This window comes from Prorops nasuta, unplaced genomic scaffold (genome assembly GCF_024137725.1).
Source record: "Prorops nasuta isolate Cenicafe-Biocafe unplaced genomic scaffold, Cenicafe_Pnas_1.2 PNAS00014, whole genome shotgun sequence".
Lineage (NCBI taxonomy): Eukaryota > Metazoa > Arthropoda > Insecta > Hymenoptera > Bethylidae > Prorops > Prorops nasuta.
In genome coordinates, this window is record NW_027116811.1 from 6,497,830 (window position 1) to 6,519,935 (window position 22,106).

General features: G+C 41.5%; 1 protein-coding gene across 3 annotated transcripts in view; it reads right to left on the minus strand.

Annotated features, from left to right (window-relative positions):
- Positions 1 to 18,095, minus strand: part of 5-HT2B (5-hydroxytryptamine receptor 2B) — a 59,638-nt gene extending 41,543 nt beyond the window's left edge. For 2 of the 3 annotated variants that reach the window (XM_066734919.1, XM_066734916.1), the window contains exons 1-2: positions 17,897 to 18,095; positions 12,996 to 13,523 (exon numbers count right to left, since the gene is read on the minus strand). In XM_066734919.1, the coding sequence (XP_066591016.1) occupies positions 12,996 to 13,362 (367 nt within the window). In that variant the 5' untranslated portion in view covers positions 13,363 to 13,523; positions 17,897 to 18,095. Of the gene's footprint in view, positions 1 to 12,995; positions 13,524 to 17,858 lie in introns of all 3 variants that reach the window. The other variant, XM_066734918.1, reaches the window with a different exon arrangement.
- Between the last annotated feature and the right edge of the window lie 4,011 nt (positions 18,096 to 22,106).

The following is a 22,106-nucleotide window of genomic DNA, read 5'->3' on the forward strand; positions in this document are numbered from 1 at the left end:
TTCCTATTTCTCTGTGTAAATTTGCCATCGTTATACTTATGGCAAAGTTTCGATGGACTCGTATAACGAAAGACAAGCAGAGACGCGAGTCGAGTGGAGGTGAAGCATCCAGCAAGTTCTTGACTGCAACAGCCTCGACTTGGTGCACAGAGTTGGAGCGAGTAAAATTAATCACACTTGATTCTTCCGTTTGGCGAAGCGAGAATACTGGATGATAAGCGCATGCGCGATAGCTATATACGTGGCAAGTTTTAAACGTTCTCGTTAATCAGCTGTTGCAGGCCTGTCTGGAAGCACATCGATCGATCGGCAGTCGAACTTTGATGGGAATCGTTGCTGGCCAGGGTAATCGCTCGAGTATAAACAGAAACACGCATCGACGAGTTGCAATGGGAAATTGGTACGCGCGAGGTATACATGCACGTTACACATTCGAGTAAAACTAAAATTATAATGTTTTTTTTCAACTCTTTTGGCAAATTAAAGCAAAACAGGAGTGTACACACACACACACACACACACACACACACACACACACACATATATATATATATAAGAAAGATGAGTAGAGCAGAGGGCTTCGAATTGCGAGGCGTCCCTTTGGCAGGAAGCCGGACACGAACGAATAAGGAGCTCGCCAAGTCACTCGACAAGATTAATCATCCACGTCGCGTGGAGAGAAAAGTGTCAAGCGGGACTCTCGGCAATATGATATCACTGATAACGCGTCATTAATAATCCTTCTTCCTCAAGACTGAATTACCCGTCGTAAAGCGCTAAGACTCTTCGCATCACGCGTTACACGAATGTAATGAACTTCTCTTATTACGTTATACGCTCCGACAATTTATGCTCTCACGCATCCCGAGAGTTTCCCAATGCATATAGATATACTATTACTAGTGTATGCATGTATACGTGCGTGTGTGCTTCGGGTATATCAGGGTGTACATCACTGCAGCTATCGATCTTCCGTGACAAAACTACTTTTCCCCATTATATCATTTCGCAATAAGTCGAATTAACGCGGAACTCGCAAATTATCATAATGGCAGGGTGGAAAAACTGTCTATCAGAGTTTACGTATCGAGATTAATGCGGGGAATCCAGGATGTTCTGGAAACGTACATGCTGTAATAATAAGCTAGCTGTGTTATTCTCGCGATAAGTGGTTATACGTTTGAAGAGCAAAAAACAGTGTGCAACCCCTTTAGATTTTATCTACAAACGTCCCTCGTCACGATAATCGTGCCAAATACGAGGTATCGCTCGTAATTTTCCTGTAACGGGCACGAAGTGACCAGAAATCGCGTGAGTGTGTGTGTGTGTGTGTGTGTAGCGAAGGTGTGGACGGGTATATATAAGAAAGCAGCCGAGACCCCGATGGTAATCGGATTGGCCCGTTATTTTCAAGTCAAATAAAATGCCAGTGTCGACGTGTGTGTGTGTGTGTGTGTGTGTGTGTGTGTGTGTGTGATGCAATAACGTTGCAAGGTTCGTTATTCCCAACGATATTTAAGGGAACACGAAGAAATTCCTGAATTGCCTCGATACGCGTGTATTAGGATTATAGTTCCTTTCTCACATTACGCGGTCATTCGAGAGAGAAATCAGCGGAGCCATATATTAGTCAGTCGTTGTTAACTCTCATCGCCTGGACAAAAAAAAATTATCCACACCCTGAACACGCCAGTACTGCACAACTCTGCAAACGCATGCCTGCCAACTGCCATCGGCAAATTAATGATCGAAAAGCGATTTTGACCCGTGCACGAAAACCTATAGTAATAAGATTAATGGACAAGTTCATTTGGCAAAACGGCCGAGATAGACTGTACCTTAACGTGGGATAGTTTGGGTCATCGTTATATAAATGCATCAGTTTTCAAACTCAATAAGCGTACGTTGTACAAGGTATAGTAATTAATCGTACAGCGTCACGAGGACTGGTGATATTAAAATCGTCGATAACGGACTCTTCGAGGACGAAGAAAGGTGATTTGTCCGGAGGGTTAAAAATTAGTCCTGTAAATCGAACGTCGAGTGCGAAGCACGTACGCTTCTCGAATTATCTTTGCTTATATCGCTGCGATGAAACTTTGCAATTACGAGTTGGTTGTAATTCTCTTGGTAATCGGATTATGGCAAGTACGTTGCAAATCTCACGGTGCTCGTGATCATGGAGAATCGTTTTGAATTTTTCGAGAGCTTTTATCAAGGTATAAAGAGTGTTATTCCTGTAGATGCGCGCTACTGGCACCGGAAATGTGATTTATTTAAAGCAATTAATTGGTGAATGGGCCATCAGTGTCCGGTGTATATAATATATTGACCACGCAATCGCTGTCGTAAATATAAACGATGAGAGCAGAAGGTATAAAAGGGAAGTTAAATCGCTGGTAGAATCGATCCGGGCTCGACTTGAAAAAATGAGTTACAGTCGAGGCACTGTGGTACCAACAATTTTTGTCAAAAGGGAAGAAAAAAATATTTTGAATATTTTCGATGTCACACGAGGCATAAACGTGGTATTTGATCTCTGATTCGAGGTGCATCCATGAAATATTCCGAGGGCTTGTATTATATCGTGGTGAAAGGGGATTTGAATGGAAAAAGATTTATCGACGGCAAAACTTCGTACATAGGCGTAGAATGTAAATCGTTGACTTTTGTGCAAATGGAACTAATAATACTAATCTTCTCGTGTGTGTGTGCGTGCGCGCGCGCGCGCGCGTTAAGATAAAATAAATCTGGTGCACATTGGTTAGGAATATGCATGTGTGTCAAGGGTTCCAATACAAGGTGTAACAGAGTGTGTTTAAAGCTGTACCACAAATATTGCTGCAAACGATTTCTATTTACAAATTTTTGGTCTCCAGTCGAACTTTAGTTTCTTAAAGACTAATAATTTCTAAAATAATTCTACACCCTGTATAATTAAGTAAAAACAAAAAACTGCAACAAAGTTTATGTTTCAAATAAACGAAGCAAAGAAACTTCACTTGTTCCACATTTTCCATCATTTCTATAAGAGTCGCATCGAAATTTCATAAGTCAAAGTATATTTAGTCATTTTTCAAAGAACTTTCTGTACTTTCCTTGAAAAATTGATCGGAATACTTTGGCTTATAAAATTCCTACACGGTTCTCTCGCAAGAGACGAAAACCCCGAAAAAGGAGCACACACTCAACTTATTTAAAATACAAACAAACTCGGTGGTAGTGCTTACAAAGGGTAACGTCATCTTTGAATAATACAAAAATTGCGTTGCAGGAAGCAGGGATCGAGCGTGATAGCAAAGATTTATTAACAAACAATGCTTATAGCATGGTGCACCTTAAATTTTCTGCATCGCTATTAACACCCTGTATGCATATATACAGGTGTAGAATCGGTATAGTATCCAGGGCGTGTGAGGCAGGATATACAGAGGGAACGGTTGCTTCAAAGGATCCCTTTAACAATGTTCGGGATAGCCCGAGTAAATATTTTACCTCGCGACGCGATCTCCAAGCAGTAAATTGATCTGCTACTCTCTCCAGTCTTCCACCACCCTTATCGTTGCCACTTGGCCATTCCACTATCAGCACCATCCCACCACTTCTGCTACTTCCAATTTTAAGAAACTACAAGAGTTTATTGTCGGATCGTTCCTTAGAATAAACTCGCTTTATCCAGTTTCCATTTTCAAGCGGAAAGGTCTCTCTAAACGCCTGCACGTAACCACACCACCTCCCGTACTCGCCTTTATATAAAAATATTGAAAAGCATTCTTCGCCTTATCTCTTCTCTTATGTTCATCACGTTCCGGACTGCTGTAAACTTTCTTATCTTTGATTTGCTGAAATCGATTGTAACACGATTATTTCAGTTATCCTGCTCTTCTCTATTATATACATTTACTATATATATATATATATATATAACATAAGTGGGTCTGCTCGTGCCAGCAATGGAGATCCTGAGGGAGCAGTTTTTATCCGAAAAGGATCTCTCTCCAGATATACCAGAGTATATCGCTATCTTTGATCAACAATATTCAGAAAACAATATATTAGCGAAATGAATATTCAGCGAGGTAAATCGATATTTTGCTGGCAGGTAAATGTATAAAGGGCCCCCCCCCCGAGCAATTGGTATAGCAGTTCTTTATTAAAATTTATGCCTCTCATCGATCGTCATTATTCGTCATTTTGTATACTTGGTCTTTGTTATATTCGTATATGCAGGTAGGCGTAAAGGTTTAATTTTGCAATTGTCTACCTCTCGATTGGATTAATCACGAGGATATTCAGAACCCCCCCCCCCCCTCCCCCTCCCGAGCAATTGGTCGTAATTTTTTATCAAAATTTATGCTTCTCGTCAATCCTCATTGTATAATCTTTGCCATAAATATATATAGGTAGGCGTAAAGATTTAATTTTGTAATTGGCTTGCTCGCGATTGGATTAATAACAAGGAGGATATTCACTCTCTGTAATATCCCACGAGGAAGCACAGCTTGTACATCCTGGCCAAGAAACTCAATATTTGGCACAGAATGGAATTCAGGATTGCATCGTATAGACTGGCCGCAGAACCCACTCCCTAATTGAACGCTCGAATATCGTATGGGACCAATGATGACGTCACGTATGGAGCACGTATCGATTATCTTTTCGCTTTGAGTCTATCTCTCGAGCTATACACTTATAAAATCCTTTGTTTCTTGCTCGTTTTCCACTTGGCTGCTCGAAAAATACTCGCTCGGTAATAAATATTTTCTCGTCTCTTCGTTAACAAGTATTTGGTATATATATATATATATATATATTTATAGGTAAGTAGCTAGCTGCATTATCGTATCGATTGGTAAATTGAATTACCGACCTCTGGGAAATAGCATAAATGATCTACAGGTGACGATACACGAGGCCTGAAAGCTTGCTGTACAATAATAAAGATCCCCCCATATAGTAGCTTGGACGTTGGAGCTATTAGAGATATATCGATTCATGACACGAGCGCTGTCTATCAGTCAGCTGATAGTCATTAGTGGCTAATGCCACGAATAATTAACTATATATAATTATTAAACCACCCACGCAAACTTTGCTGGATCGTGGTTTCCCAAGATCGCTTATATAAGCTTGCAAAATTATAGATATGGATCTTTGGATGTATGGACACTTGGTAGATGAAGAAACGTTGACGAATCATCGAGGTAAAATGTATTCAATCGTCCTGCAGTGATAAATTGGTAATTTTGTTTAGATTGACATTTTTTTAAGATCGTTAATTATCTTTATGGTACCGTATACGAGACGTTCGATCAAACATCGAGGTCTTTGCGATGAATGAAACGAGTGCTTCCGCAGAAGAGGAAAATCTCACTTTGAATTCTCAATTTCCACCAGCGTTCTTGTTGGATCACCATTGAATGGGGGATGGACTGTCGTGAAAGGTCAGGGTTCAAGCTGGGAAACACTCGATGAGAGAGTCATTGATGGTTGTCATCAGCCTTGGTTGTGCCAAGAGTGGAATACAATTGTAGAGTAACTAGAATTTCTCCTGTATTTCCCAGCTTCTCGTGTTTTTCAGAGATTTGAATGAATTTCCCGAAAATTGCCACTTTGGAAATGAATTTTTTCTCCAATGCTCGCAATAATATCGAGAAAGGAAAATTTTCCAATTGACTGATATCTATCACGCTGTAGAAAGTTAGGGACTGCAAAAATTCTATTGTCTCGCGATATAAAACTTTTTCCTCTTTATCATCAAACCGAAGATACTCGAGAATTCTGCAATTTAACTTTCGCTCAACGGCTGACGATTGTGGTACTTACTGGGAATGTCTTTTCACCCCAGTGCTTTTCTTTGTGCAATGGCACTTGCGGTTAACCGTGCGCTTTAACTTACATTTTAAAAGAAAAGAATCAATGTCATCTATAGATATTCTTGGCTCGCTGGAAGATCATTTTCGAATAACGATGTGTAATTCGCACTTTGAACTTTTTTCAATAACGTTAAATCTTCCAGGTGCAAAGAGTGAGATTGTAGCACGATTAAGAGGTTGAAAAACGACGAAATACAATGTTGCTAATGGGCCGGCTGGATGACAACTTCCTTCTGTCAAAATCATTCAAAATGATCCCAACAAAAATCTGCATATTCTTATAGCTTGGTAGAAAATCATTTACGATGAATTTCCAGAAATAATAGTGTAATTCGCACTTTGAACTTTTTTTAATAACGTTAAACCTATCAGTTGCAGAGAGAGAGAGAGAGAGAGAGAGAGATATGGGATCGAGTGAGATTGTAGCATGATTAAGGAAGAGGTTGAAGGAGAGAAAGGACGAAATACGATGTTGGTAATCAGGTGGATGAGAGCTTCCGTCCGTCAAAATCATCCAAAGTGATCCGAACGAGGCTTAGCGCGAGCTTAGGAAAAGGGTCGATGGTAGATAGCACGAGGAATAAACCTTTCTTTCTCACGCTAACTGCTGTAATTTCTTAGCGGGATAGAACGATAGGGAACGTCGATGGGCAAAAATAATTGGAGATATTCCGAATAGTTTTCCTCTAATGAAACTAGTATTAGCATTTCTCGTTCCTTTATAAAAATCGATCTTCCCCAAGCTTGCCAGAATCAAACGTAGACAATTTCGCAATCTCGGAATGCAATGGAATAGTTTTCTAGAGCCAATGCATTATGCATTGGGTAACTGCGGCAAAAGACAAAGGGGCTGCAATTGGTTCCATCTGAAAGTAGCCATAAAGCCGATGATGAAGTTACTTCCTTCAAAACTGCTGAAAATTTCTTACACAGAGGGTACTTCTCCATAAAAGGGATCCTCGCAGCGAAAGATGTGATGCAATTCAAACGGTTACTGCACATAATTTCGATGAACTTTATATATATATATACACCATTGGTTCTATAATTCATACTTTATTTTCGATTTTACACGAAGGAATAAAATACTCGAGTATTAATTTCAGCGAGTAATGAAATTTCCCTGAGGTAAGTAGGTTCGAGAGGCGAGATAAAAATGCTTGGATTAAAAATGAGAAGAGACGACGTATAATGCTTGGTACAGTCCTTTTAAGAGGGATATAAAATTGATAATGGGAGGAAAGAAACGTAATATTTTCACACAACTTTGCATGCGATGCTGCAGCTCTTTGGAGAAATAATCAAAAGGCTATATATAAATGATCGATTCGTTATATAGTCTCGGGTTGCTTTTACCGTTCTCCACATCCGACTAGCTGATGCAGCTAGATCATGAAGAGAGCTGGGTGACCATGACAAACAAACAATTTAACAATTGATGCGAACGATAAACGTGTTCGCCTGCAGACTCTGGCAAAAGGCACGATTAAAGTCGCTTTAAATTTTGCAAAGAAAAAGCACCGGAACGATATTTTCCTCACGTATTATTCAATGTTCTCTCGTATCAGGTTTCCCTCAAGAATTTTCTTCTCGGCTGGTTATGCACAAATTGTAATAGATGTTCGCATTATGCATCATTTTATTCCAAGTAATAAAGAAAGCTACTGTAGAGAGGCAGACTTTATTACCGATATGGAAGCTATAGCGAGGGAGGAGAGGAGAGGAGAGGAGAGGAGGACTCTCACACAAATATATACTCAGCGGCCAATTACGGACGTGTTCGATATAATAACGTCACTGGTTGATTAACACAGGTGTGAGTGGTTGTGCATGCAGGTGGTCGGTTGCATTTTTTGTCAGCCAATTACTCGGTTGGCAGCACGATGACTCTTGGTTTTTTTTTCGTAATCGGATATATACGAGAGAGTCGTAAGATAATTATGATTGTAATTCATTACGTGACGTCAGAGGGAGCTTGGTATATTATATATATATATAGTATATAGACAGGCGCAATTTGAGAGAGCACTGTATATAGTTAGTCCAATATTGACCAAGCGAAGCACTATATAGGTTGGAATCTGAATCGAATACAATTCTATTGATCCGACAACTATTATTGGCTAATAATAATTTCATTCATTTCCCTCCCCTTCCCCCTCGCCCATTTAGCCGCGTGTATTTCGAGATTCTTACCGCTTTGATTTTACCTTCGCCGGGATGAAAAAGTGCATCTCGATGGAATATGCATGCGGGGCTGTGTCTATATAGTATACACAGAGCACAGTCGCTACTTTGTACTTTATAATTAATAACGCTACCATATTTACAAAATGCGAGGGCGGGCTAAAATTCGCCGGTGGCTTTTAAAGTGGTTTTTGCTGGAAACCTTTGAAAATTACCGCGCGTATCCCGGCATCGCGAATGATTCACCCTCTGATGGACCATTTGTTCGAAACAAGACCATTACGAATGAATCAAGACTATACAGAGCTTTGACGATTTATGCCAGAGAGTATAAACGATACAGACCTTACAGCGTAGAATGATATGCAAATCCAGGGATAATAATAGACGTTTGCTCAGTCATATTATGTTTCTACTTTAGATTTAATCATAGCGAGAGTTTCAAAGTCTTAATTAATTCGTGCTAAATGCCACGATGCATTTCCAGCTTAATCAATAGTAAAATTGCTTTGCGGGAAATGGCGATGGCTCTTTATTCTCCGTACACAAAATTACTAATTTAGGCAAAAAGCATTCTCCCCCCCCCCCCCCTCCCTACTCCATCCCTTTCAACCATTCTCCTCCTAACTCGATCCCCCTCATCAACATCGAGATAGACCATTCTCTGGAGGGAGAGAGAGAGAGAGAGAGAGAGAGAGAGAGAGATTTTGCAAAATCAAATTCCTATACGTATACCGCGGAGTGAACAATAAATTGAAACTTACGGATGATCGTGCAGCCTCGAGCAAAATATGCGAAAACCGCGATGCGATACACCGACGCCGATGCGCGCTTCGAGGGATTTTTGACAAGTGTCAGTAACACACTTGACGTTTCGGCTGGCCAGAGATTAACCAATCGCGTAACCACGAATTATTGCCAAAAAAATCCAACTACGATATTTGCATAATGATACGATTATATACGCGGAGCGATGAAACCGTCGGAAAATAATGCCTCGTTTCGCGCACACTGCTGGATAAACCACATAATACAACCGCAGCGACTGGATAAAAAGCAGCATTGTTGCGGGAATGCAGAATTTTCTTTTTTTTATCAACTTTTTACTCATGCCCTATTTTCTCAAAATCTAAATATACTCCTATCGCTTTATACTGAAAGTTGGATGTATGCATGCGCTCCTGAATGTTTCATGCACTAGGGATGATCCGCTGGCTGGATCACAATGCGATCCGATACGTTTCATTCGATCCCTGTATACTGTACTGCCACGAACAATAATGTTGAAATAAAAATAATTCTTATTGCTGTGTACGCGAACCATCGGATATAAATCGGTTAGACGCGCTGCAGGGCTACCTTATTTTACTGCTACGGGGTCTCAGAGTGCTTCGAGGGGAGAGGGAAATTAGTGGAAAATTTTCCCACGCTCCCTCCGAGTGGGACTTTAACAAGTGTTTTGCGCGAAAATCGAATTAGCTGGAAAAGAACATTATGGAGCAAAGCTCGTAGGTGGTTCTATGCTTTCGCAGCCTTGAGAGTAAACATGCTGCAAGTTTTTTGGGAAAGAGATTCGGCCGAAAAGTTGGCAAACACGTTTGAAGCTGCTTGCGGGTTGGATATATATGTGTATAGGAGAGGACCCATCCGCTTTAAGAACGCAGCCCGCACTACCTTAGCCGTGTTCGTTTTCCATTCCAAGCACTCGGTATACGTAATGGATTCATGCGCTTTCATTTTCGACCAGCTATACACAACGGCGAAGCTCCAGTGAGTCCTCCTAGTTTCTAATTCTAAAATTTGAATAAACAAATGCGTCTTGGGGAATTATAGCGCGACACGTTCGGTCCAGAAATACCGAGCAAAATGTAGCTGTGATGTTTCCACGTGAATAATGTAACGATGGCAAATATTCCCCTCTGCGCATGAACCGACACACGTAACCTGCGAGAATACACCGGACAATAAAGTTCTCACCCACGCGCGTTACACTTATTTTCATTTTCCAAGACTGAGAACCCCTGTACCGAGCGTTATCAAACGGAGAAAATGTGTATGATTTTCTCTGAATATTCGAATAATAATATATATATAATGTCCCGGGTTAAAAGAGCTTTTACGCGTTTCAACGAGTCCATCGGAATGGCGAGTAAATTATTACGTAGGTCCAATTGTCTTTTCCAAGTTTCTCTTTCATCGATTTTACGTCTATTCGACATATCGTTTTACCCTTCGATTTATTATTTCTGGGAGGGGGCGAAATATCGGCTTGCTATATATATGTACATTTACTCATCCAAATGAAAGGGACTCGAGTTGAATGGCGAGTTGGACGTATAGCGGTGCTTTGATCTATGACCGATGTAACTCGCTCGTCAAAAACAGCTCGCGTGTGTTGGCACCACCAATTTTCTTTCGCTTATTTCGCTTTAACCGTCATTCTCAGAAGCGTTTTGTAAATCTTCACCGGACACGAGAATTTTTCTAAGAGATGCAATTTTTCGGTAGTCGTCCCGAGTCTCGTTTCAGGATGTAAAACCTGAAGAAAGGATTGATTTTACGGCGCATCGAATCGTTTTAATCCAACGAGAGAAAATATTGTAAAATATTACAAACTTTTAATCGTTTTATAAACTTTCCAGCTGTAAAAAAACGTTTCTAATGGAATCTAACTAATACAAACGTCTATATATATAAAATTGTGATCTACCAATTAATACATCTACCCTATTACTAGGTGTATATATATATAGACGAAAACAAATTAGAGCAGTGAAAAAACATTTTTAATAATTCACAATGAACTGGCTCGACTATTGAACGGGACGAGAACCGATCGCCACGACTGGCTAGCGAGAATAATGGACTTTGATCGATGAGATCCAGACGATTTTCGCTTGTAACGAAAGCAAACATCCGTCACTCCGAAGAAATAACTATTAGTTGCATGGGGGGCCAGGTAGCGATTGAAAATCTTACAGGTTCGCGCGATTCTCATTGCGAGCACGATTCCACCACGAGCATACGGGATGAGGTAAAAAGTTTCATTCTCGAGTCTTCTCCTCCAAAGTTGTTCAAGTTTCACGCTGTAACGCTCGCATGGATGGGGAAGTTATCGAAGGAGACGCGGACAAAGTCTTCTGTAACGCGCGCAAGTTTTTGCACGAAAATTGGCGAGACCTTTGCCGCAGCTTTAATGGATCGTTTGATGTCTGCGAGGACCACGCGGTTGCATATTCGCGATCCGCGCGAGGTTCGTATCGCGAGAAAAAATTATGGAGATGCTCTGCTCTCTCGTTCGGTCATCAAGAGAATAACAAAGGAACGAGGAGAATGATAAAATTGTGTCAGAAGTTTTTGCTCTCGTATATTTTAATTTATAACTTGCCAGTCGTTTATTATGCATTTAGAATATATAATGGAAAGCTCCCACTTTTCTCTCCAGACGATTGCAAGGAGATATTTATATTTCGTTGATATATATACACGCGATACAAATCGTTTCTGTTTTTATATATATATATATATATAGAAAACGAGAACTTGTTATTCGTTAAAAAGCAGAAATGATTTAAAAGCTGCATTAATAAAATAGATATCTCGTTACAGTTGCCTAGGAGAAAAAATGAGCTTTCTCGTTTGTTTTTTTCCAAATGCATGAAGACGCGATTATGAAGCTTATAAATGAATATTACAAAAACGTAGAGAATTGTGATATTGATTATTTTCTTTTCGTCGGCTCCTCGTGCAATATTATTGTACAAATATTTATCCAAAAGGAAGGAAACAATGAGCAACGACAAAACCTGGGAAAAAAGCTTCGATATATTCTAGAGATGCACGAGAGAGTTGTGTGTATATATATATATATATATATATACAATTCCATTATACATATGAACGCGAAAGATATTAAAATGAAATTAATAAAGGGAGAGTGATACGAAGTGAAGCCCCGGTGTTATTCCTGCGTATGGGGAGCATTTCTATTATTATTAATTCGTTTTGTTTGATCGTGCTTAATTGTACACAACGCTCGAGGAAGAAACGCTGTTGAATCGAATTTACGAGATTGGAAATTTAATTCTTTTCGATGCAATCGCATTAATCGATTTTTCGAGGATCGATGCTCCATGTGCGGACACTCTACGTCTTAGGTGGTTGAATGTATAAATGCTTTTAAATAAGCGGCGAGTCTCTCTGCGTATACGTGTGTACCGAGTCCTATGTACATCCTCTATCAACAACATAATCACGAAACACAGGGGTGCTAGATTCGACTGTACTTCAGGTGGGAAAGTACGTCAGGCATTATTGAGAAATACGTCAAGTGGATGGAGTACCAAACACATTGCGAACTAAGCCTGACTCTCTCTCTCTCTCTCTCTCTCTTACTGGCTCAACACTATATACAGGAGCTTTGAAAATTTACGCCAACGCCATATGCGATTTACTTCATCGAGTCGAGTCGCTGTTAAATTTCTAACGAGCTGTAACGGACCAATTGCTGTAAACACTTATAGAGGAACTCCTAGGTATCCACCTACTAAAATCTTAGAGTTATACCTTACAACGCTACTGAGTTTATTATTCTACGAGTGGAAACTCCAGAGTCGATACAAAACTGACGACAGATTTCTCACTTTTACAACTTGGCGTTTGCTGTAAGAAATGGGGTTTAGGAGTTGGCCAAACTATACGGGGAATCGGAAAGTTGGAGAAACGTTGGCAGAGAAAAGGTCGATCGGTTCTCTTGACAGGAAAATCCGCAGATTGCCAAGTACCAATAATATATGATTCGTCAGAAATAAGAACGGGTATTAGCGATCGGTAGTTGAAAATTCTCTGTGTTACCTTGCACCAGGATTACAATCATGAAGAGCAAGAACTATAGTATAGAGCAAAATCAGTTTTTCACAACTCGATGGTTACCTCTGACCAGAGTGACGATTCCAAGAGGCATGACCAGCATCGCGACCATGAGATCGGTAATGGCCAGGCTCATGAGGAAGTAATTGGTGACGTTCTGCAGGCTCCTCTCCCAGACGATGGCGAGGCAGACCAGGATGTTACCAGCAGCGGTGCAGAAGACCAGCAAGAGGGCCAGCATGGCCCACCAATTGTTCAGGCCGATCTCCGATCGAGCACTGGTCCCGCTGGTCACTTCGTAATCACTCTCGTTGAAGATCCTCGTCACCACGGAGACCGTGTCACTGGCACTGCCGTTGGTGTCGTTGGCGTTGATCGCGATGTCGTAAGGACCCACTGGATCGATCAGCAAGATCGACGAGCCGGTCATCGCTCAAGCAGGAAGCGACAAACTCACGCTGCACTCCGATTGGCTATCACCGTAAACTAGCACTTGCTCCTCCACCCACCCTCTCTCTCGCACTTTCTCTTCCTCCCTCCACTTTCCCCTCTCCCCCTTTCTTTCCCTAACACCACCAGAGCGTCTCTCATCTGCAAGGACGCGTCACGATTAACATGCTAATTGACAGCCACGTCGCATCTCGTATCATCTCCAGCGACGTTCGGAAGCCTCGAAGATGCCTCTCTCTCTCTCTCTCTCTCTCTCTCTCTCTCTCTTACCGAATTCTGCAGTCCCACTTAGCCCACTCAAACAGCAACCCCTTTCCACCCTCCTCCTCCCACCTATCAACGAACCTTGCTACCCGTTTACTCATAGAGCTTCTTATGACAAGCACGTACCGATTCGCTAAATTACCTTGACTAAATTAGCTTACACACGATCCCACCCCTCCTCAAAGTCACGCTAATTTCATTCCTAACCCCCATTAGCCTCCGGCTCTCCAACGGTGGCTCTTTAATTATTGTTATTATTCTCGAGTTATCGATTCACCAGCCACGGGGAGTCACACATCCTGACAGTCTCTTCAATGATTTCAAGTTGTTTCCGTGGTTTTTTTAAATTCACTTCGGCTACAAATTGTTCGGAGATTCGAGTGTTTGTACGAAATCACTGAACAGACTCAACAGCGAAGAAACTTGGCGGCAAAATCCTTGGAGCATTGAAAATCGAATTTTCTGTTTTTCGATTGACAGAACACGTTTACAGTCCCACCGTTGGGATAATGCCCCTGTCTGATATTCCTTTCATCGTCGCGTTTTCGTTTCAACTGACATCGATATATACTTTGGTCAAACGATTCATCGAAAACCGATTGAGAAAACTGAAATCGTTCGTTCTCGTAACGAAGCTCCGTCGATGAGTTTTCGAAAGAGTGGATGGAACGATGTGGGATATGGTTTATCGAAGGTCGAAGCGGTTGTGCTGAAGAGGGACGAGACAAGTTTAATCGATCTTTTTTAATGAAGAGGGGGGGGGGGGGGAGGGAGGCTCTCTCCGCTGTTGATAAGGACACTGTGTGTTTCGCAAATTTGTCTTTTCGGTTAATTGGAGTAACACGAGTATCGCAATCTTTCGCAGCGAAGAGGAGGAGAGGGGACAATTTATACTCGAACAAAAAATTATTAATCTCATCGTTTGGTCCAATCAAAGTCACACGAGCATTTCCGTTTAATACGTTTCTCGTTATCACCTATATATTATACACGAATAGCGTCGGTCGAGCTCGAGGAACGGAACCAGGCGAAAAACAAGCGATCGCGCGGAGTCGTAGCGAAGAAAGGATCGCAAGTACGCGGCAATCGGTTTGTTTTTGAAATATAATAAGGAAGAGGCGAGATATCGTACGATCGTAACTCTGCCATCCAGACTGTCGTAACCTGTTGAACAGGAAATTTCACGTTACGCGATATACGCGGTTCGCCCAACGAGATCCGATTCAAAGTTTTCGCATTATATCATATATATATATATATATATATATGTATAGCATGCGTAGGTGTGTACTCCTCGAACATTATTACTCGATGAAGGAAAATGCCTGTGGCGGTTACTATTATTTCATAGGATTTTTTTCAATGCGATAACACGGTGGAAGCTTTTATCCCTGCGGAAATCGAAATAATTGTTCCGGGTCGACTGAAAATATTGAATTGCTGAAATGTAAATTTTCTTGTTCGTTTCACTGAAATTACACACTATTTTTCCACGTATATATATATATATATATATATAGCCAATGAATTTTGATAAACGTTTGCTATAAAATGAATATAGTGTCAGACGTGGAAAGTGATGAGTAAACGTGGATCGTATATCATTAAACATCTAGCCATCCATGTACAATATTTAATAGACTGTAGTTACCAGTTGAACGTATGACATTTGACAACGTGTGCTGATGCGTCCGGCTAATAGCTCCAGCTCGGAAATTCATTTTCATTCTAGCAAATTGGTGAATCTATTTCCGGTAGGTTTACCCCCACTATAGTGTTATTTCGATCTATCGATGCAAGGGTGGTGGAACCACTGTTGTTCACCTTGATAAATCTCAAAGCTATATATATATATATATATATATATAGCGTTGCTACATCTGGATCATGATTCACGTAAATCTTATCAGGATTGCTGTGGGGTAAGTTCTGCTAAGAGAAGACTAATAGTTGGACATTAGGAAATTGGAGGCGGTTAAATTTAGACTTGTTGGAACGTGCCATTGCCACCCTTGCTGCAAATAGAGTGAATCATCCTTTGCGTGATAAAACTAATGCTTTTGGACGTTTAGTCGTGACCCAACCAAAGTAAATATTCATTCAGCGAATAATCGCAGGCAAATGTATTCCTTTGCATCGTTTCGTACCGAGACGACGAATAATTCAAATTTTTTAGCGAATTAATTCAGGATTTCAATGTCGAGCGTGGTATTTTACTCAGGGTCCGAGAGATATACTCGAGTCGAATGTGCTTGTTGTTGGAACGTTGGAGGAAAGTAAAAAAAGGTATATACACCTCTTGATGTGCGAGATGGATTTTCGGTAGCAGGGATGATTGGTAAGGTTAGGTCGGGGAACGTCGACCCTCGTCATGGTGAACGTAGCACGAGGTGGTAATACGCCAAGCATCAGGAGTGATTAGACATTCTTTAGCATTTAGCAACAAGGTACGAGAAACTATGGGGAATCATTGAGGATTTTGAAGAATTTCCTTGGTAGCAGCGTGCATGGTACGAGTCGAGGAGAAATTTAAATTGAATTAGTGGAATCGATGAAAAGGTGTAGAGGGAAAAATAGTGACAGGAGGAGCGAGTTTGTCAGCACTCTCCGGTGTAGAAAGAGAAGGTTAGGGTGAAAGGGGTGAAAGGGAAGAGCAAAGTTTCATAGGCCTCCAGGCAGAATGATTGATCGTAGGAATAGGAACGACTCGCAAACGCTTTTACGTTTCAACCTGGATGAGAGTGGATATTTAAAGGCGAAATAACCGGAATGTGTTACGGTACCCTCTGTGTGCTTGCTTATATTGATTACGACATCCAATCGCGAATCTTACTTTCAAATTCGCAGCCGAAGCCAACGCTTATAATTGCATGGGTTTGCTTATGCCCCTGAAAATAGTATTTTAATACCCGAGATGCGAAGCGGGGTAATTTAATGGCTCGACACATTGCGTGAGAAAGATAGCACCAATCTGCACTCTCACCTAATGATTATATTCATTTTTATCCGGTGCAAAGATCGGAATACCATGCACACCGGAGTGCTTTTCCCTCTTCTCTCTAATCCTCTTATTGGTTTCGAGAGAAGTAATTGCGAGGGATATCAAGATCGAGATAGAGAGAGAGAGAGAGAGAGAGTACTCGGAATTTTCTTGCTTCCAGCACGATAGCTATTTCATGGGACACTTGTAGCGTAATTCCACTTATCATAGGATTTTGCGAGGAAAAAAGGTGTAATTTTCGCCGAGTCTTCGGGTGGTGAGAGAGCTCGGTCCAATTTGGCGCGAGATTAATCTTGGTTTAAAGGAAGATGAGGAAGATGAAGAGGAAGCTGAAGAAAGGGAGAAGACGCGCGATAAAGGATTGCGACTGGAGAAAAGCTGTAAGGTTGACAAATAGGTTGCATATACATGAAGCTTTGGATATATATATAGAGTGTCGGCTACGTGTTAGAGATTGAAAATTGCCGAGCATTAGGGCGGAATGAGTTTGGAGGTGTGCAGGGGAATGCCGACGGTGGAAACCACGCGAAACGATAGAAAATTCCCTTTGCTAACCTCCTTTCCTCTTACACCTTCGAAATTCGTGCGGAAATTAATACTCTCATTGTGCTTGATCAAGCCTATCGTACGAAACTTTCCTCGACGTTCCGGAGAGTCGGGAACAAAAGTTTCTTCGTGCTTCCTCTTTGCCGCCCTCTCTCTCTCTTTCTCTCTCTCTCTCTCTCTATATATATATATATATATATATGTACACACAATCTAGCCATTGACTTTTTCGGTACGCTTTGCCTTTTCGTTCCATCGGCGGTCGCCTAGCCAATTATCTCGTGGCCAAAACTTGCTTCGTGCAAAACTTTAATTGCGCAAAATATTTCAGGAATGCTGCGGTAAGTTTACGAGTTTCGTGAGAACCCTTTTGGTAGGCGAGAAGCGGAGCACGCTGGGGGAGGCAGGGGGACGGTGACCGAGCTTAATACAACTTTTTAAACGACTCATTGCGAGATTAAAGATTCTGTTTTGCGCATATATAAGAGAGCCAATTTTCCAGCTGGATTAGCTGGGATTTTCGGTAATTCGAGAGGATCGGATACGACCGTGTTCGTATAGAGAGAATATATTTATCGCGCGAGACGCATAAGAAAGAAATTGAAATTCAGTGGCATTTTCGAGGCTCGTTTCCGCATCGTTTCAATAACCAGCTACAATATTACGATTATTAAGGAATAATATCGAGAAAAAAGATCAGCACGTGTACGGAGGATTCAATTTGGCCTGCGAGCGCAGCTCCAGCAGGAAGCGAAGGTTGCGCGTTGACATCCGGTCGGCTCCGGCGGTCGTCGACGAGAGGAGCGCGCGTGCACGCGCTCATACGCGCCTCGAGATCCACCGAGGGGCGAGAGTTTAGCGCGCGAACTTTTGGCGTCTTGGCGTTTTGTCCCGTTGTCGAAAAAGCGCGACGGATGACGGACTGCGATATACTGAAGGTTTCGGCCGCAACGCCACCGCGATCCAGTAGCCCAGTGGCCCCCATTCGCGCAACCCTCCACCCCCCCCCCCCCCCCCCTCCTAACCCAGCTTCGGCCGCCGCCGCTGACTCCGCGTGATCAGCAGCTCCACACACCGGCGGCGTGGCGCAGCACCCGCACAACTCAGCCGCGGCGCATGCGCGAGAACCTCGCGACTCCCCGAAGCCACCCAGCCCCGACCGGCCTGCCCACCAATGTGACAATCGCGGACACCTGTTCGACTCTGCCTCTCGGTCTCGATAACGCCTTATCTCCCCCTTTTCTATCCCCCCTCCCCCCAACCTAACACCCTGGCTCCTCTCGCATCTCTGCGCAATCGGATATTTTTTGTGGAAAATAATCTCTGAACCCATTATACACGCACGCAGTCCTGTCGAACGTGTCACGTGGTCGCTGCTGATAGGAATTTTCTTAACCTTGTTTCGCTTTTGCGATTCGCACTCGGGAGTGTCGCGTTCTTACTCGGGGTTTTCAGGGAGTCTCGGTAATTAGGGAATTTTGACAAAGAAAAAGTGGCATTTGTGGTTGGTTGAGGTACGTTTGATTTGTGGAATGAGATAATAGGAGCGAGACGTGATTGATGGCTGTTGTGAGAGAGCTTAATGAAATTGAGACAAGAGCATTCACTGCTGCGTTGCATGCTGCGCGAAATTCGAGCTGCTTCGGATGAAACTACTTAAAGCTATGTTAGTCGTGGTTTTTGGCCATTGCTGGTTACGAGCGGTGAACAGCTCGCGAGCCCAACTCCGAATACTCTCCGAAACTATGTTTCAAGCTGTATTCTGACTTGGTTCTGCCTCGAGTGGACCCGGGAGACGCGCCACGAGTATACCGGGCTTCGCCGAAAGCTTCCAGGGTAGAGCGATATTTCGTTGGAAAAAATTTATCGATCCTGCAGCGCTCGGTCTATATATTCTAACGCGGATTTAAAAATCGAACCTTGCTCTAGCCGAAAGATAAGCTCCAAAGCTTTGATGCTCTTAATTCTATATAGCTATATATAGTTTTGTTGGAAAAAATTATCGATCGTACAGAGTGAGCAGTTTTTTTATATTTTAGCATTGATTTAAAAATCGAGCCTTGCTCTAGTCGAAAGACACGCTCCAAAGTTCTAACACTCTTAGTTCCATTCACATAAAAAAAGAAACAAATGCTCCGCTTGGATAAACTTTGCTTCCATATACAGCTTTAACTCGACAGTCTGATCCCCAGCTCGTTAGTTAGTTGTCAGTCATCCGCGAAGAAGAAAGGTTTAGGCTCGAAACGGAGTTTATAAACACTGTTTTCATCATCATGGTGTGTGTATACGGCTTTAAGATCTCGTAGATTTAAATTGAAGTTAAATTCCCTCTGCAAATTGAAAGATCAAAGAACGAACGATTTCAAAGACTTAAAACAGAGCTTATTTTTTCACTCGAGTATAAATTTAATAATGCCTCGCAATTATAATCCTTATTTTTCTTTGGTTAATTAAATATTTTTATGATAAATCGCGTATATAAACGCGTTAAAATTACATTTTTATCAACGAGCAACTTGCATACTAAATACCAAACGTTTAATCTCTCGTACGATATAATTAGCTTAAAATCAGATTGTCAGCGGATGTAAAATGGTGATCCATCTCGCTTGGGGGAATAAAACAAGAGTATATAGAGGGGGTTTATCGAAAAAGGCTTTATATAGTCGATCTCCTTTCCACGGCAAATCGGTCGTCGCTGCAACAGGCAATGGAACGGAAACTGGCGTGGAAAGCAACCGCACTTTCGAGGGCTCGCACCAATCGCGTCACTCGTTCTCCATTGAGCCTCTGAGAGCGAGATTTGCATAATATAGCCGTGGTTATACAAGGACACTTAAATGGCGTTAAGGTGCAGCTTGTGCTCTTCGCTTCTAACATACCCCCCCCCCCTCCTCCCCCCTCTTTCAGCGTCTAAAAGTTTTCCCTCGCACCTTAACTCCGTGTCCACACATATCCCTCTCGTGGTGCAAACAGTCGACGGTGTCCAAGGTGCAGCGTCGAGTTTCGATCGTACTCTCCGTTAAAACAACGCTGACTGATTATTTTGTAAACTAGAATCGACGTCATTTTGTTTGGATTATGGTAAGTACCCTTGCTTACCCTTGTATGTAGTGGTATATATATATATATATATATACAAGTGTGTGTGTGTGTGTGTGTGTGTGTGTATAATACGATCGGTTGACAAATCTCCGGGCAAACTATTCGTGAAAGTTTGCCGGAGTAACTCGTAGCATCCAGCAAATACCACACCTAGTGCACACCAAGTATTAAAAGCTTCGTCTTAATTCCCATAAGCATCCATTAATATTCGTCGTATTATGGACTAAGTCAATAACCAAGAGAACTTTGTTATATATATATATATATATATATATATATATATTTACCAAAGGTTTTTTTATTTCAGGAAATTTCGAGAAACCGAAAATATAGTAATTGGCGAAAACTCGAGTTATCAATTAGGATGATTTTCCAGGAAAAATAAAATTTTCAAATGCATTTTTCAAATTTTTCTTTACAGAAGAATAATTCCCACGAGCATCCATTAAATTTTGTCTAATAATTATGGACTGAGTCAATAAGGAAGAAGATCCTGTTATATATTTACCAAAGATTTTTTGTTTTAATTAATTTATAGAGAAGCTGAAAGTTTCCCGATCGCCGAAGACTCGAGTTATCGTTAATTAGCACGATTTTCCAGGAAAAGTACAATTTTCCATTGCACTTTTCGAATCTTTTCACCGGAGAAAGCTCGTTTTTCCGAGAGGCTCGTGACGGAAGAGCAAGAAAAGCTCGCCTTTGAAAATACCAAGTATACGCAGAGGCATAAAGCGCAAGAAAATATAAATGAGTTGCCTTTTGACTTGCCTACGCAAGAAAACACGAAGCACGCTGATGTATACGTCGCATTACATCCGTCCAAGTCGGATGGCGTATCCCGATACGTCTCGCTCCTCCTGGAAAATAGGAAAGTGTATCACATCACCGACTGTGCCGATACAAAGGCCTTGCATAACCATTCGTCGGATCCAAACGCGAAATACGAAAGCTGCTTACGCGTTTTGAGAAGAAAGTTTTGCCCCCTGATGGAGTATCTTGGCTGGATAATTAACAATTATTTATAATTGCTGTCACAATTGGCGTTTCAATGAATAATAATTATAAGCTAGTAGACGATGAGGAGAGAATCCTTGTATTTCTGGCCATTTGCTATGCTAATTGGAATGTCGAAAGCACTTCAAAGTACAAATATAAAAAGGGATTTTTTCAGTCTTTATATATATATATATATATAGTATACAAGAAGGTATTTCTCCTAAGATTATAATGGCTCAATCATATTAACTTGGCTCGAGTGAGTCGCGAGAGAGAATCGAATAGAAATTGTTCCGAACAGTCAACACAATTAATTAGTTGTGCTATACGCAACTATCTCTCTCTCTCTCTCTCTCTCTCTCTCTCTCTCTCTACGTAGTACAGAACGATGAATCATTGACGCTGAGAGGTATGAGGGGTGGGGGTGGAGGGATTGAAGTTTCCGGAAAGTCGTTATGCCACTCGACGACACGACCGTTTTAATAATCCCACTTAACACTTTAGGAAGAAGAAGAATGGTCTTCCCTCGAGTTTCTCTCTTTACTGGAAAAATTTTCAAGTTTTGTCATATAGACAGAAAATCGAAGCGCAGATTTCTCGTTGAAGCTTTAATGGTTCTACGAAGATTTCCCTCAAGAGGCAAAAATTGAAATTCTCGTATCTCGATAAACTATATTGTTCTGCATAACCTATATATATATATATATATATATATATATAAATTCATATCTGGACGTCCCATCTAATTAAAAGTTGGCCCGAGATGAAACTTTGCATAATCGTTGCGATACATCGCAAAGTACGATCCGTTA